This window comes from Plasmodium malariae, assembly GCF_900090045.1.
Source record: "Plasmodium malariae genome assembly, chromosome: 7".
Lineage (NCBI taxonomy): Eukaryota > Apicomplexa > Aconoidasida > Haemosporida > Plasmodiidae > Plasmodium > Plasmodium malariae.
The window spans coordinates 545,437-563,549 of record NC_041781.1 but is presented as its reverse complement, the minus strand read 5'-3'; the positions used below and the strand labels follow the sequence as shown (position 1 = coordinate 563,549).

General features: G+C 28.0%; 5 protein-coding genes across 5 annotated transcripts; 3 read left to right on the top strand and 2 right to left on the bottom strand.

Annotated features, from left to right (window-relative positions):
• Positions 1-1,227: 1,227 nt before the first annotated feature.
• PmUG01_07019600 (P1 nuclease, putative) lies at positions 1,228-3,415 on the top strand (the record flags this gene model as incomplete). Its single annotated transcript, XM_029003927.1, has 3 exons — positions 1,228-2,449; positions 3,036-3,127; positions 3,317-3,415. 3 exons carry the CDS (start codon positions 1,228-1,230, stop codon positions 3,413-3,415), a joined length of 1,413 nt encoding a protein of 470 aa, XP_028860667.1.
• Positions 3,416-4,930: 1,515 nt separating this feature from the next.
• PmUG01_07019500 (peptide deformylase, putative) lies at positions 4,931-6,123 on the top strand (the record flags this gene model as incomplete). Its single annotated transcript, XM_029003926.1, has 2 exons — positions 4,931-5,182; positions 5,668-6,123. 2 exons carry the CDS (start codon positions 4,931-4,933, stop codon positions 6,121-6,123), a joined length of 708 nt encoding a protein of 235 aa, XP_028860666.1.
• An 862-nt stretch (positions 6,124-6,985) lies between these two features.
• PmUG01_07019400 (ribosomal protein L35, putative) lies at positions 6,986-7,519 on the bottom strand (the record flags this gene model as incomplete). The annotated part of the gene is made up of 1 exon (XM_029003925.1): positions 6,986-7,519. The coding sequence occupies one exon, from the start codon at positions 7,517-7,519 to the stop codon at positions 6,986-6,988; it is 534 nt and encodes a 177-aa protein (XP_028860665.1).
• Positions 7,520-10,274: 2,755 nt separating this feature from the next.
• On the top strand, positions 10,275-11,117 carry PA28 (subunit of proteaseome activator complex, putative; the record flags this gene model as incomplete). The annotated part of the gene is made up of 1 exon (XM_029003924.1): positions 10,275-11,117. One exon carries the CDS (start codon positions 10,275-10,277, stop codon positions 11,115-11,117), a length of 843 nt encoding a protein of 280 aa, XP_028860664.1.
• Positions 11,118-12,299: 1,182 nt separating this feature from the next.
• Positions 12,300-15,741, bottom strand: PmUG01_07019200 (translation initiation factor SUI1, putative; the record flags this gene model as incomplete). Its single annotated transcript, XM_029003923.1, has 2 exons — positions 12,300-14,898; positions 15,680-15,741. The coding sequence occupies 2 exons, from the start codon at positions 15,739-15,741 to the stop codon at positions 12,300-12,302; spliced, it is 2,661 nt and encodes an 886-aa protein (XP_028860663.1).
• Between the last annotated feature and the right edge of the window lie 2,372 nt (positions 15,742-18,113).

Genomic DNA, 18,113 nt, shown 5'->3' with positions numbered 1-18,113 from the left:
GCATACATATACATTTAACTACAAACGAAAAATTGAGAAATAAAACTAAAAAGGAAACATGATTACGCCTTAACAGAAAAAGAACTTGGGACTTCACGTAAAATATTGAAATATATATTTTTTTTTTTTAAAAAAAAAGAAAGCAGCTGTTAGCTGTATACATATATGTGTACACACAAAAGTGAAAAATGTGTACAAGTACATACATATGTGCACACATAAGTACATACTAACAGACATACGTGCAATATATGCACATAAAAACGTAATAGTTAAGCTACGGAATAGTCATAAGAACGCGCCAAGCCGTTGACTCATTGCCAGTAAAACGTGCTCATAGCATATGTACCGAAGAAAATAGTCGCAAGTGACGACCATCTGCGGTAAAAATAAAACAATATAGCTAAAACAAAGAAACGTAAAACAAAAAAGATAATTAGATTATTTCGTTTTAATACATACATGAAGGTCCAGGGGAAGGTAACTCTTTAAAAAGGAAGAAAAAAAAAAGTAAATAAATAAACAAACGAACAAATAAAGCACCTAATACATTGCCAAATACAAGCAAAAAATATGCGTTAAATTAAAGGAGCAAAAATTTGTTGTTCCCCATTTTGGTTCAGGAATAATGTACTAAAATAGCAAAATATAGCTAGAAAAAAAAAAAAAAAAAAAAGTTAGGGTACTAATATTTGCACTTGACACAATTACAAGTGTTTATTTATTCCCATCAGGGGTCTCCCCATTGAGTTCTAAGGACAACAAGTGCATATATGTAGCAAGTCGCATTTAAGCGTTTACATACGTAAATGTGTGCCGAGTTCGGATAGAAATTTACAAACATACGTAAATATACAACCATATACCAACATATACATACATATACGTGCATGTACATACGTATACGGGCATATACATACATATACGGGCATAAACATACATATACGGGTATATACATACGTATAAGTGCATATACATACGTATAAGTGCATATACATACACATACGGGCATATACATACGTATAAGTGCATATACATACGTATAAGTGCATATACATACACATACGGGCATATACATACGTATAAGTGCATATACATACGTATAAGTGCATATACATACGTATAAGTGCATATACATACGTATACGGGCATATACATACGTATACATGCATATATGTTGGGGGGTGGATTGAGCACAAGCGGCATGTACAATGAGCAGAGAGAACAATGGTAGGAACGAATATACTCTTTTTTATAATTAGTATTACTGTTCTATGGAAGGAGAAAAAGTTTTTAGCAAAATGCTACAACAATGAAGGCCATGAAGCGATAGGAATGGTTGCTATGTCAGGGCTTAAAAATGATCAATTATATGAATTAAAAAAGTTGCTACATGGAAAAGATTTAGTTGATGTTGGTAAGTGGGGGCATCTAGTACATAATAAAATAAAAGAAACAGAGTCTATGCATTATAATTTACAAAATAGTGATTGTCAAAAGACATTATTTCAATGTGAAGATAAAAATGGGTTATGTCTAATTAATTCGATCAAGTACTTTTACAACAAGTTGGCATCCGATGCTTCTAACCCATCCACTGCTTCTAACCCATCCACTGCTTCTAACCCATCCAATGCTTCTAACCCATCCAATGCTTCTAACCCATCCAATGCTTCTAACCCATCCAATGCTTCTAACCCATCCAATGTTTCTAACCCATCCACTGCTTCTAACCCATCCAATGCTTCTAACCCATCCAATGCTTCTAACCCATCCACTGCTTCTAACCCATCCAATGCTTCTAACTCCCCTGTTGACGATCCCCCGAAGAATGGTAAGAGTGAACGTGAAGGTGTCCATTTTATATATCCCAAAAATATTAAATTTACAGATTCAGATTCCTTAAAATATTTAATTTCTTTAATTGCTGATATGCACCAACCGTTAAGAATATCATTTCGATATGACAATGGAGGGAAGAATATTGACATAACGTATTTAGACAATTACTCAAAAAGAGTGAAAAGCAATTTATTTGAATTTTTAGAAAATGAATTATTAAATAAGATGGTACAGAAGTATGAAACATCATGGTATAGTGGTTGGACACATGTAAATAGAATTTTTGATGAACATAAAAAAGACGAAGCTTTATTTGAAAAAAATGGAATAGATGTTATAAATATATGGGCAGAACAAATTGTAAATGAGTTTTGTTCAGAATTTTATCTTAATAATTATGTTACAAACTATATGATAAGTATTAAAAATGAATTACATTACGACACCTCCAAAGAGTTAGATATACCCTATGACTTAGAATTTAACTTAGAAAGGTTAATAAGACTCAACATTTTAAGGGCAGGTTCAAGAATAGCTATTCTCCTTAATCATATATTTGCCAATAAGAAATTTTCAAGTTTTAGGAAAAAGTCCGCTTTTGACAAAGGTATCGAAAGGGGCCCAAGCAAGCGCGCGCATAATGGGCGTGTACATTTGTGCATTCATAATGAATGTATATATTTGTGCGTTCATAATGATAGTATATATTCGTACATGCATTAGTATACATGTGGACATATGCATCCAGGAACGCTTATTAATGTGCGCACGATTATTCTTACGCGCGTTACTTGAGAAGGGACTAATGCGATATGCATACTACATAGGGAGGAAGGGGGCAAAAAAAAAAAAAAAAAAAAAAAGATATAAGGAAAAAAAGAAATAAAGAAATAAGGAAAAAAAAGAAAAATTCTCTTCCCAAAAGTGCGAACAGCAGCATTACATGTGACCCTTCTGTGTGCTCATCTACTGTTGTATCGTTTAAAATGTTAAATAGTGTACACATAATATCTGTTTTAATTTTTTGAACATATTCGGTAGTAGTCGTTGTATAGTGTACACTCTTGTTTTGCAAAATGTTCATGTAGATATAGACGTACTTACATATATATATATGTATATATGTGTATGTATATCTTATGTGAAACAAGTTTATGTTTATTTTATTTTTTTGTAAAACTCCTTTTTTTCAGTTGCGTATGAAGAAGTGGAAAGGCACAAAACAGCATCCATATATAGGGACAATGCAATATTCATAAATATAGCAATAATATTTTTAATACTGGTTGGGAAAAAACTAGAAAGTTATATACACGTTGTCGCATGGGCGGAGTTATTTAAGCCCAAATGTTTTGTCTGTTCAGTGCTTGCCAATTTTATATTTACGTTCATTTTTATTTTCATTTTTGCTTTTATTATTATTTTAATTTTTACCTTCATTTTTCTTTTTTCTTCCTTTTTTTTTTTTATGCAGCTAATAATTTTCTACCTTAATGTAGTAATTAATAAAAAAAGTAAGATGTACTTGCCTAACAAGATTGAGGAAATTGAGTTACAAGGGAAGTGCAACTAAGTATTCCAGTTGAACTGAAAATGGTTAAATGGTTAAATCATTGAAATTGTTGAACATTTTATTTACAGCCTTGTTCTATCGAACAAGCCTGTTCTTACGACATACTACATTTTAAAAGTTTATGAAACCAAACAAAATTTTACAAAACTATATATCATCGATCTGCTATGGAGATAACAAAAAGGCCTCTTCATAATTCTGAAGACGCTACTTGCACTTTTTTTTGTTTCCTTTAATTCCCTGCACTTTGACCGCATTTCATGTATTTGCCGTTTCATTTATTACCTATGCGCGCACCCATACATGAACACTTTAATGCACGTGTGTTTGCATGTGTGCATGTTTATACATATATTTATATGTACGTCCATTTTTACATAGTTATCAACTTTATCTTCTTTAAATCGTTCCCCTTTAGTTATGTAGGGGGATGATATGGTCGCGTCCCATCATTTCTCTTCATCTATTTAGATTTTAGTACTTTTCTTTGTTTCAATGCTTCAATACTTCAATGTTTCAATGTTTCAGTTCCTCAGTGTTTCAACGTTTTTATGGTATTTTTACCGCGTTTTTATTGCTCTTATATTATTGTCTTTTTTTTTTTCTATTTTTTTTTTTTTTTTGTTGGTATTGTCAATATTATTTTTAAAGTTTTGCTGCGGATACAGTATTAGAAAGCCGTATAAAAAAACCTTTTTCTTTCAAATGTTTAGCATATCAGAACTATTATTCTTTTGGCACTCTGTTCAGAATTGGAAGAGGCATATATTCCTGAGCACGTGCATATACATATGCTTACACACACACACACACACACACACACACACACACACACACACACAGATACTTGAGTACGTATGTATGTGCGATCTTGAAGGTTTTGCCTATAGGATCTTTTAATTTTTTGAAAAAGAAACAATATTATACAAAAGGTTAGATGAGGATACACTAGTTTATGTACATGCCGCCCTCATATGATGAAATAATTTTGTTTTTTCTTTCTTGTTGATATGTGTATTTTTTGTACTTTTACATGTGCGAATATTTCTGCGACGCTGCTTTTTCTCTGTTCTTTTTTTTTTTTTTTTTTTTTGTAATGCCCGTTAAATTACTGTAAAATTGTGGAGCCATAGAGGTTTACGTTGCACTTCAAGCGAAGAGCAAATATAGAAAAAAGAGAACTTACAATTTTTAAAAAATTAATTAAAAGTAGAGAGGAAATAATAGGAAAGAAAAAAGGCAAATTTTTTTTTTTTTTTTTTCCTTTTTCTCTTATACTATTTTTACATCATTTTGTTTTGCGTAATTTTAAGTTATTAAGAAATGAGAAGAACAGTATTCTCATAAATGTTTTTGTCATATTTTTAAAATCCCTCCTCCTTTTGGTAGTACATTTTATATACTCTTATACATGGGTATAAATGAATGTATGTACATGTATATACAAATGCGTATATATTTGTACTTATACCCCAAGAACCATGGGAAGGAACTGAAAAAGAGAATACATAAGTAATGGGTTTGTTAAGATATTACTTTTTAATAATTGGATTAATAGTTCATAATTTCAGATCATGTTTAACATATTTAATTAACAAAAAGGTTAGTTTGAATTTAAGGAACAATAACATAAGGGGGAGGAAAAGAAATGTATTAGTACGCTTTTCAGTGTGTCAAAATGAAAAAGAAATGAAAATTGTAGTATATCCTCATGGGATTCTTCGGCAAAAATGTGAAGAAGTAGTTTACTTTGATGACAATTTGAAAGTGAGTTGTTTTACATATATACATACATATATACATATATACATTCATATATACATACATAGATACATACATATATACGTACATAGATACATACATACATATATACATACATACATAGATACATACATACATAGATACATACATGCATAGATACATATATAAATAAATATATATACATATAAATATATATATATGATTCCTTCGTAAGTACGGGTGTTTTTGTATACGTTCACATGTATCAGTTAATATAAAAAGTGCATGTACAAACAAAAGTATCATGCTGTATAACGAATACAATGAAAAAAAAAAAAAAAAAGAATAAAAAAGCATCATAAATTTGTAAAACTTTTAAAAACGTTTTTCGTGCTTGGGGCACAGCATGGTAGTGTCCTATAAATACATAAGACCATACACTCATATATCCATACACCAATACAACCATATACCAATATGCACAGATAAAATGCCTTTTCTCACTCTTATAGACCCTCGTAAGAAGCATGTTTAACATTATGTACGATAGCAAAGGCATAGGACTGTCAGCTCCTCAAGTAAACATCAACAAGCGAATAATAGTATGGAATGCATTATATGAAAAACGAAGGGAGGAAAATGAAAGAGTATTTATAAATCCAAGCATAGTTGAACAAAGCTTAATAAAGACAAAATCAACTGAGGCATGTTTATCCTTACCAAATATAGAGGGAAAAGTGGAACGGCCAAGTATTGTTTCAGTTAGCTATTATGATTTAAATGGAAATAAACATTTAAAAATTTTGAAAGGAATACATTCAAGAGTATTCCAACATGAGTATGATCATCTCAATGGGGTTTTATTTATTGATAGACTAACTCAATCTGAAAAGCAAAAGATCAGAGCAAAATTGAACGAACTTATACGAGCATACAAGGCCAATTTCACGGAAGAACCAGCCATTTAGCAGTTTTTCCAACAAACATGTGCACCTTAATGCAGGGGACCGGAATGTACGTACACACACATGTACATGCGCCCACGCGAGGATGATATAATTACATCATTGCGCATGCATTATATATACATATATATGTACATACATATATATATATATGTTAACATGTGTGATATATAATTTATGTTGCATGGGATCTGATGGAATATGTTCTCATCCCCATTTGGATTTACTTGTCGCCTTAACTACTTTAATCCATTTTAAGTGAAATAATTTTATGACCATGTGAATAAATATGCACAGGATTTTTCTTCCGCGCTTGTATTTTTTTTGACCATGTTAAAATGTAGGCTTAAAAGTTTGAGTCCTTTCTTAACTGTTTGAAGTTTTTAAATAATTTAAAATATACATATCTATACATATATATATATATATATGCATATAACAGTAGCAGACGCGCGTAGTTAATAACAGTATGAATAGCATAAACGTCGTGCCATAAGGAAGTATGCACAAAACGCTCCCTTAAAATGGGACACATAAAATTGGAAAAAGCCTAACCAGTCATCTCTTAATGAGAAAAAAGCTTAACTGTTCATTTAAAAAAAATATACCAAAAAAAAAAAAAAAAAAAATGAAATAAAATAATGGCATGAATGATATGAATAGTATAAATTATACGAACGATTTAAATTATGAAAATGATATAAAAATTAAAAAATGCACGTTTAACAGTGCAACATTACAAGTGGTTGAAGGGGGAAGAAATAAAACAAAAAACTAAAAAGTGTGCACAAATATGTGTACATAAATATGTACACACATAAATAAAATACGCTCACTCATAACCACATATATAATAAACCAATAACTACTTAAATATAACACTTTTATATTTCTTCGCTATTCTTCCTGACGCAATAGTGGTCCTTTTTCTTAAAGAAGCTCTGTTGGATGATGTTTTTTTTCTGAGCATATGACTAGCGCCTGCTTTTTTTCTTATTAACTTTCCATTTTTTGTTAATTTAAACCTTTTCGCAATGGATTTATTTGTCTTTGGTTTTAAGTTAGTACATCCCCGAACATACAAGGTAAAAGAACTATCCCAATTCGTTAACATATTATTATTTTTACTATTACCATCATTGGTATTACTATTACTATTATTTGTATTATATTTAAAAAATACAGTTTTATACTCTTCTTTCTTTTTTCTTGATTTATATTTTTTGTCGTAATTGTTTGCTAAAAAATACATTTTCCCATATTTTTTTTCTTTCATATTTTGCCTGAACATGTCATATATATTTAGTACACTTTTATTTGTGTTGCTACTCTGTTTTTTGCAATGGGAAAGGTGTAATGACAGAATTAGTAGAACAATTTGAATAAACAAACACTTCATAATTGTCTACTGTCATATATAGGGGCGATATCACAGCTTTCTTTACATGTAGCACACACATGTACACATATGTATATATATATATATATATATATTTTTTGTACATATAATACTTTTATGCATAATTTTGTGAAACGCTTTTACTGTGCCATATGCCATCAAATGAGTTTTATTTTATCATAAATGAATGATAAGTCTTTAAAATAAAAAGTAAAAAGAATAAAAAATTCAATCCTTTATTATTTTGATTTACTCCTCGTTAACTTCTTTCGTATGATACTATATAGACACGTACAGCATTCTGTGCATTCTGTGCATTTTGTACATTTTGTACATTTTGTACATTTTGTACAGTTTGTACATTTTGTACAGTTTGTACAGTTTGTACATTTTGTACAGTTTGTACAGTTTGTACAGTTTGTACATTTTGTGCATTTTGTACAGTTTGTACATTTTGTGCATATTTCGCTCAGAGGTGTCCTTGCTTTAGCAGGTATTTTTTTTTTTTTTTTTTTCCTTCTTTATCTTTTCTCTTTTCAAAGTACTTCTAAATTTATACAGGATGAAGAATAATCAATGAAGCTGTAACTCATGCTCTAGATCTACATAACCTCGGGGCGTGCATAAGTCACTTGAGTCATACATAATACATATTACATATTGCATGTTACAAATGTAAGTTTTCACATATATATGCGAAATTCACTTTCTGATAGTACCTGACCCAAGCAATATATTTTCATAAATACAATTTTTTTTTTCTTCTGTTAATACACTTTTACTGGCCTAATTACGTTTTGATGTTTTTTTGATCTTCGTATATTCATTCAAATGAAGAAAACGAAAAAGATGAACGGTTCATAATGGCAAGAAAATGATTTAGCAAACAACCCTGCATGTGATATTACCTTTATTAAGAGGCCCATAAGTTTAAAAGTACACACGTGTATGTATATATATGTACATATGTATATATGTTTATATAAGCATATATGTACATGTGTTTATATATATAAATTTATATCACTTCATACATACTAACGTACGCTAATGCCTTATACGTGTAAATGTTCATGAAATATGAAAAGCATACAAATTATTAATATAAGACGAAATATATGACAAAGGTCAGGCATATCACTCTGCTGATAAATGAAAGTCCTATGAGTGAAAAAAATAGCTAGTGCTGCATGTGTTATGTATATATATAAATATATTATACATATATACTTGCCTCGAAATGAAGATTTTTTTTTCTTTTTTGTTTGGAGGATAATGTAATAAATACTTTAGCACGAAAAATAGACTCATTAGTGATTATGCTGACCTATACATGTTTGCAAAAGTAAACGACAGTTTATATATGTACATATATATACATACAAAATTTTCCGTACATATGTACAAGTACATACTTATATGTATATATGTAAAATTATATACGTACAGGTACATAAAAACGCAAATAATTAACACCTTTTTTGTTAAAAATGAAATGAGCTACTGCTAACAACTGTGTAGCTTAAATATACAAAATAAATATGTACGAAAAAAAAATGCATACGTATATGAATACGTACATGTTCAAAAAAAAAAAAAAAAAAGGAAGCTACTCACTGAAATTAATTATATACTCATAAATATATATTTATATTTATATACCTATATTTATATATTTATATAAATATATTTATATACCTATATTTATATATATATATATTTATATATTTATGTTTATATATTTATATTAATTATTATTCGTAGCGGCATAGAAGGTACATGCGAAATTTTACATTTAAGGTGCTATTTTATTTTCCTCCTATTTATAGAGAAATATATATATATATATATATATATGTATGCTCAAATTCTCTTGAAAAGATACTCTTTTTTTTTTTTATTAATATATAATGATAATATATTTTAATATTACTACTATTTATGTATGTACTAATTCATGGCCCTTAAGTACAAAATAGGAATTATAACTCATTTTGAACTGTACATATACATATATGTTCATACGTATACTTATTCATGTATATACATACATATAATTATACATACTTACACATATATATACGTTTATAGAGTTTTAATATACGCTCCCTTGGCAAATCTTCAAACGCGGATAGCTATACCCATGTAAATGCATAACACGTATACATGTATATTTAAATATATATGTATATGTAAGGGCCTTTGTATGAATGTGCATATGTATGTGCATATGACCAAGGTGATGTGTAATTCTAAGCAACTGAGCGTAAGCGCATAGAATAATATAATTTTGTAATATCTTGTCCTTTTGTGAGATCCTACTTATATATACGTAACTGTTTTTGAAGATTAAGAAAAGAGGTATCACCAGCATATATATGCATATGCCATTACTAATGCATATATGTATGTGTTAATTCTGAAGAAGTTTAAAACGAATTGTTTTTTTTTTTTAAGTAGCAAGACCTTATTTTGTACACGCTACAAATAATTGTAAAGTACATACTTAGAATATGTCATAAGAAAGAAGAGGAGGAAAAAAGCGATAGGGAAGGAAAAAAAAAAGAAAAAAAAAAAAAGAAATAAAGAAATAGAGAAAAGAGAAACGAGAAACGAGAAACGAGAAACAGCTGAACAAAGAAACAAAGAAACAAAGAAACGAAGCAATAGAACAACGAAGGAGCAGGCATATCCTTTGTGCATACATATATGTTGATGCACCTGCATATGTGTGTGTATGAGTAAAAAACAAGAGATGGAAAGCTTCCTAAGCAAGATAGATAAAATTGAACCATATGATCCCAAAATAAAGGATGAGTATAACCAATTTAAGTATGACGTTACTAAACAAGCAGTGGAATCATTGAGGGAAAGAATACCGAGGAGAATAATATATTTTAACAAATTAGTAAATGTAAATTCAGAACCTGGAAGTATTTTAGATGTAAAAGATTTAGATGGTAACTCATATAGATATAAAGTTGATAAAATAGAAGAAAGCGTTAGAAAGAGGCATAAAGTAAATGATTGTGATAAGACAGAAAAAAAGAAAGATACATTAGATGGTGTTAATAATAATACGAAAAATTATATGGGTTTTGAAGGAGATAAAAAGATAGTTATTGATGAAAAGGTTTTGTATACACATTATGTACCATCACATAAACAAATATATGAAGAATTAGAAAAAATAAAATCATATGCATCTGAGTTGATAGAAATAATTGGAAATATTAAATTATGGATTCAATTAAATGTACCAAGAATAGAAGATGGTAATAATTTTGGTGTTGGTATACAGGAAGAAGCAATACAAGAATTAGCTAGAGTTGAGGAAAGTGCATTTAATTTGTATGATGCTATAGTGAAATATTATATGGAAAGAGCAAAATTATCGACAAAAGTTATTAAGTACCCGAATATTTATGATTATCAAGAAGCCATAAGAGAATTAGATGAAAAGGAATGGATCCATATAAAAATTACTATCATCGATATGAGAAATAATTATATTATGCTTTATGATTTGTTATTTAAGAATTGGGAAAAGGTTGTTAAACCGAAAAATGAAGATGCACATCATAGGATGACCTTCTAGTGATTAGAAGTTTCGAATGGGAACTCTATAACTAGATGCACCGCGTACCAGTTATGTTTACATATGTATGAATAATGTGTATACATATATGTGCATTCTTGTGGATGTTTAAAGCAATGTAGTAAGAGAGCTAACACAGTTTGTAGTGCCACATTGAAAATATGTGCAAATGCACCCCAAAAAATTATTTCTATTGTAGTTTATTTACATCAAATGCAGAATTAGAAGTGTGAGTACATCCACGTGTGTATAGAAGTGTGCGTAATTCGTACATACGAAGATATTTTTAGAGGTAAAAAAAGAAGAAAAAAAATTAAAATAAAATAAAGTAAATAAGTAAGTAAATAAATAAATAAATAAATAAATATATATATATATATATATATAAATAAACAAATAAATAAATAATTAATTAATTGATAGATGAAAGTCATCCTAACTAGTTTCCCTTTTTTTAATTTTGACATTTAATACCATTTTGAAGTTGATTCATTATTTATTGCAGTATTGGATTTTTCCCATTTAGACAATATATATATATATATATATATGCGCATATACACATATATTCATATATATATTTGTACATGAGCCTACATATATTGTGTATATATGCGTGTGGGCACGTTTATCCCCAAGGAAGTAAATTATTATACTTTCGTTTAAATTTTTCTTTTTTTTCTTTTTTTACACTATTTGTTATAGTATTATATGTGTGTACTATTATATATTGTAAAAATTTTGTTATAACTATTTTGTAAATGCAAATATGCGTAATATATTTTTCATGTTTTAAAAACTAGTTTTACTTCTTCGTTTTGAAGCTCAATAGATGAGTCTACGGGGGCACATATGTATGTCTATACATACACGTAAGTATATGTATATGTGTGTACATGCGTGTATATATGTTATATGAATGTATTTATATGGACATGTGCATGAAAAAATGGCGAATGTTAAAATTGGTTCCTCAATTTGAACAATAGTAGTATCATTTTTGAAAGGGAAAAAAAAAAAAAAAAATTAGTAGGTGGTACCACGGATCAACGATACATACAACGGAACATATTTCACGGTGTTGAGGATAAGGGCTGGGTTGACATAAATAGAATATGGAAATATACATATATAGAATAACATATATATAGTTGTACGACTGTGCGCATGTGCCACTTTCTCCTATTTTGCGTTAAGCACTATGTACTTCTTGGGAAAACTGTAGTTGCTAATCAAAATGTTGTATATCTGATTGACTACGTTCCCTTGAACTAGAATTTCTTCTTTTTTTGTTGAGGGGGAGATAACTGTAGAGCATGAACAGGCTAACTGTTTCTGTACTTGATCAGAAAATTTAGTAAGATCTAAATGGAATAAATATAAATTGGTTATATGGGTTACATATTTTTTACCTTTCATTCTTGCAACTGCATAAATGTGAATGGAGGGACAAACTCCTTTTATTATATTAACAGAATCAGCATCAAAATTAGTATATGGTTTAATTACAGCATAACATGGCTGTTGAGCAGAAATGAATTGGTTCATAATAACATCATATGGTAATATATTATTTGAAATATTTTCGACACATAAAAAAGATTGTAACTGTTCATTTATTTTTATAAAAGACATATCATCATCCTTCTGTAAATTTTGTAATTTTATATATGATTTAAATACATCTCTTAATTGACTAATATTAAAATATGAGTTCTTTTCTGTCTTACTATCTACACATTTGAATATGTTCAACGTTTTGGACGAGGGCATATAGTATTCTAGTATTTGCGCGCATTTGTTATTAACTGGTGTATTTGTATCCGTTTTGCTATTCTGCCCCTGAACTTGACTATCATTTGGATCCTGATTTTCACTCTTACTTTGCCCCTCACTTGCATATTTTTTTTTATCACTCAACGACATACATTTGTACGATGCATATAATGGATTTCTTTTACATATTTCTACTATCGATACAACATTTCTATTTTCTTTAATTTTTATCAATTTAGTTTTAGAGCAATACTGAATAAATTTAATTAGCTTTTTATGACTTGATTTCTTTACATCTACTTCTAAGTTTATTTCTTTTTTTCTTATTTTATTTATTATTTCATTAGGTACATTGCATTTTTGTAACTCCCCTAGCACAGTATCGTTTCTGAGAATGTACATGATTTCTCTAGTCATCCTGCTGTATATACCAGAAACTTCGAGGGGCAAGCTTTCATCGCTAATTGAATGTAAAGCTTCCAAAAGAGAATATAATAGAAGCACATCTTGTTGTTCATTGTTCAGTTCAAAAATTGTTGTTCCATTTTTATTACTTATATTATCACCCATGTGTTTTACTTCCTCCTCCTTTGTATTACTTGATCCGTTAAGTATATTCTTTTCATCAATTATATCGCCCCTTTCAGCTTCCTTTTTTTTTCGAACATTTTCCACTCTTTGTTCTTCATTTATAATAACTGTGTCCATATCGTCGCGTTGCTCGTATGCCAAACTACCACTTGGTTTTCTCGAGCTTTCCATTTCTGAAAACATCTCCTGCTCATTATCATACACTTGGTCGAACTCATTAATGTCCATGGTTGTCAAACTATTTTTTGTGTTATCCTTTTTCTGCTGAACTGGTAGGTGACTATTGTTTCCATTTCGTTTAACCGAGTTTTCTTTGTTCGCATTATCAGAATCATTCAAACCTAAAACTTTTTCCATAGCATCCAAATCGACATTGCACTCTTTTTTCTTACTCTGATAATCATCCGATAGGCGATCAGTTGTGTCTTTATTTTTTGATACTCCTTCGTTTATTTTGCTCTTATTCCATGCACTACTATCATCAATGGTACTAGTACTAGCGTTGCTACATTTTAACTCAGATGATCCATTTTTTATTTGATTCCTTTTCTTCATTATTGTATTGAAATGTTTATAAAAATTTACTAAATGCTTTTCATTTGGCATACTTTTTAATTTTGTTTCGTTTTCTTTTTTTCCATTTATATTATTTTTATCATTATATGTGAGAGAAAGATCATTCCCTACCTCTTCATCATCCTCGTCACTGAAAAAGCCAAAATCGACTTTTTTTTTTTTTTTTTTTGTTTTTTGCTCTTCTACATCCTCCTCTACTTCTATCCCTTCCCCTTCTTCTACTCCTTCCGCTTCATCACTACTACGGGAAGTATTTTTTTTCCCTCCTTTATTTTCATTATATATTTTAAAATCGTCCAGGTTGTCTACCAACTCTTCAATGGAGTCAATTATTTTATTTTTAAAACTGCTATGAGGTATACTTTGTGGACCTATATTCCACAATTTGTCATTATATATATGTGCTAGTTTTAAGCATTTTCCTTTTAAATTATAAAATTTTTTATTATTGTTATAATCAATACAACATTGTCCAACAGCAAAAATATGCGGATTGTTAAAAACTCTTACGCCCCATACATTCCCAACTTTAAGTTTTTCTAAATCATCAACATCTTTGCATATACCAGGTATCATTAAATCAGCTCCTCTTAATAAAAATTCGGATGCTGGTGGATATATGACAAAGCAAGGTATTATTTGTGGAAATTTCCAGAGTGTATAAACAGTTGGAAATATAACATTATTCTCACAAAATAATACTGGAATGTTTTTGGATATATATACAATTATTTTACTCTTCTGTACTTTGCAGACACTTGTGTCCTCTTTGTCCAAAATTTCATCTACTATTTCATCTTTTTCAATGTTAAATGTGTTCTTTATATTTATAGCTAGCCTAAAAAAAAAAAAAAAAAAATAGTAAAAAATAGTAAAAATTAGTAAAAAATAGTAAAAATAGTAAAAAATAGTAAAAAATAGTAAAAATAGTAAAAAATAGTAAAAATTAGTAAAAAATAGTAAAAATAGTAAAAATAGTAAAAAATAGTAAAAAATAGTAAAAAATAGTAAAAAATAGTAAAAAATAGTAAAAAATAGTAAAAAAAAATTAAAATAAAATAAAAAAATTATGTACAGCGCAGGCACATTTTTTTTTTTTTTTTTTTTTTTTGCACAATGAAGAAATCTACAATCATTTGTACATAAGTGGCGTTGTCATATATTCCAACAGTTGTTAATTTTTAGTAGTTTTTATTCGATTTGCACTATAATGTAATTATTTTTTATTTTTGTATTAATAATTGCATAAAGTGTACTTTTCTCTCTATTTCTTTTTAAATATATTATATATAAGTATGAATGTGTGTGCATAAATATGTGTATATATATATGTATGTGTGTGAGCAAATACATATGCACATGTACAGGCATACGCATGTATGATGAATACACTTGATTTTGTTCTTATATTATTTTTTTATATGCAAGTCTACTTCTTTTGTGCTACTTCATTTCATTTGCTTTATGTATTAATGTAACATATAAAAATATGCCTTCTTTTTATGTATCCATATATCTATATAAGTATACGCCTATATATATGTATATATGTAAACGTCTAAATATGTATATATCTATATAAATAAGAAGAATGCATTAAATTGTAAAATTTGACATACTTTTTCCTATCTTTGTTACCAAGGAAGTTTTTGTTTCCGAGCGTTATATTATTTTTGAACATTTTAAAAGTAAACCCCAAATGATTAGTACAAATATATATATATATATATATATAAATATATACGTATATACAAGTTAAACTAATTTTGCTCAGAATGTACAAGAAGTCTATTATATTTGTAATAATCTACTACTGTATTCATAACCCAAACATAAAATAAAAATAAAAAGTTTTAACTGAGAATAAAACTACAAAAATAATGGCTAATAAAATGCAATGTTACCTCTTTAAATAAAACTATATATGTAGAATTACAATTTTTTTTTTTTTTTTTTTTTTTTTCATCAAGTGTTTTTATTTAAAATCTATAGGAAATACTTTTTTTTTTTTTTTTTTGGTACTAGTAATAAATGTTAAAAAAGGATAAGAAAATAATGACATATCATTATTAAGCTTGTACTACAATATTATTTTCATTTTATGTTATTTCAAAAAAAAAAAATATATATATACTTGCTTCATATATGAATATATATAATTAGGTTTTTCTGTATATTACCACAATAGAAATTACAAATTTCTTAAGAATTTTTTTGTAGGTTTATGCAGGAGAAAAAAAAAAAGAAAAAAAAAAAAAAACGTCGGGCAACACAACAATAAGAAATCATTTACCTAAAATGTGATAACGTTATTTAAAAAAAAGTGTATATGCCACAAAAGAGAAAATTGCATTAAAGTTTGTACAAGTAACGAAACATCGTAAAATAATGTACATAAATTAATACAGCAAATATGCACATATATACATATTTATATGCGTGTGCTTACATTTAAAGAAAGGGTTATACCAGTGTGAGCGCAAAGAAAAAAAGTTGCGTAATATATAAAAATGCTTAATAGTAATGAATATATATACATATGTATATATATTTGTATTTCTGAGCGTATATATGCACGTACACATGTATATATATTTGTGCGACAATTTCCTATGTCTGCGAATGCAAAGTAATTCCAAAAAAGTACATGAACCTGTACAGTTAAGAATTTTAAAAATAAGAAAGAATAATTTTTCCGAAGGTACCAATTAGTATTTATATTGTACATGATAATTTGTTTTCTTCTTTTTATTTTATTAAAAAAAAAAAACACTCATAAAAGGAAGAATATAAATATAATAATCCTTTTTTCTTATTACTTTGTACGCTCATTATACTTCCACACGTATTCCTTTATTAATCGCAGTTTATAAAGGAGAAATACGTTCTTTCAGTTGTGCCGTTACAAGTGCATATTTGTATATACATGGGTAAATATATATGTATATATATATATACGGTTTACATATATACCTACACACATTTTAAGCATTTTATGGGGAATAGTCATATAGACAATTATTAGCGTTGGGATATGTATATTCAATTGGAGGAGGCTATTGTATCAATTTATATTTCATTATATCATTGATCATTCTAGTGTGTATGTAAAATAAATTTACACCTACATGTATAAAGTTAAAATAGCATTTCTTCCTTTTTTTTATTTTTCATTGTTTTTAAGAAAAATTAAACAAAGCGGAATTTTAATTCCATCTATTTAAGACCTATAAATATAAACATTTAGATATATTCATATATATATATATATATATATATATATTTTTTTTTTTTTTTGTATTTTTTAAAAAATGTAGCGTTTGTTTTTATCACGCCCATATAGGCGCAAAAAATTTTGCTCAGACGTATGTTAAATTTAATTGTTGTATGTGCCATTTTTAAAGTTAAAGACTGTTCTACAGTTCTTTTTTTTTTAGTATTTATTTATAAAAAGGTAATGAGAAATATATAAATTTTTTTTTTTTTGTAATTTTTTTGCTTATTTTTTTATATATTAATTACTACTAGTACTACAGGTTAAAAAGATAATACTTTGCCAATGTCCAAAATTTTCATATTCCGAAATGGCAATTATTTCTCCAGCTATTTCTATATTTTTATGTTTTATCCTTTACTTATTACTTTTTACTCTATATTTTTGACCTTTTATTTTTTATTTTTGACTTTTTATTTTTTATTTTGTTTTTCACCTATAGTGTGTGCGTAAAAGTGTAACTTCGTTATTATGTTCATTTGAAAAATGCAATTACAAGGTGTAAAATAAACGTAAAAAAAAAAAAAAAATAAAGATATATAAATAAAAATAAAGGTGCACACATATATATATTTACATATAAAAAGTAAATAACATCATTACCGTTATACAACAAAAAGTAAATTGTGATTGTCATTTTCATTGTCAAGGCACTTTTTCTAAACCGTGCGAATATGTAAACAAAAAAACAAATAAATATGCAACTAAATGGTGTGTATTTTTGTAAACAGTTGTAGAGACAATTTGTCGAGCCTTTCTATATTTTATAATGCGCAAAA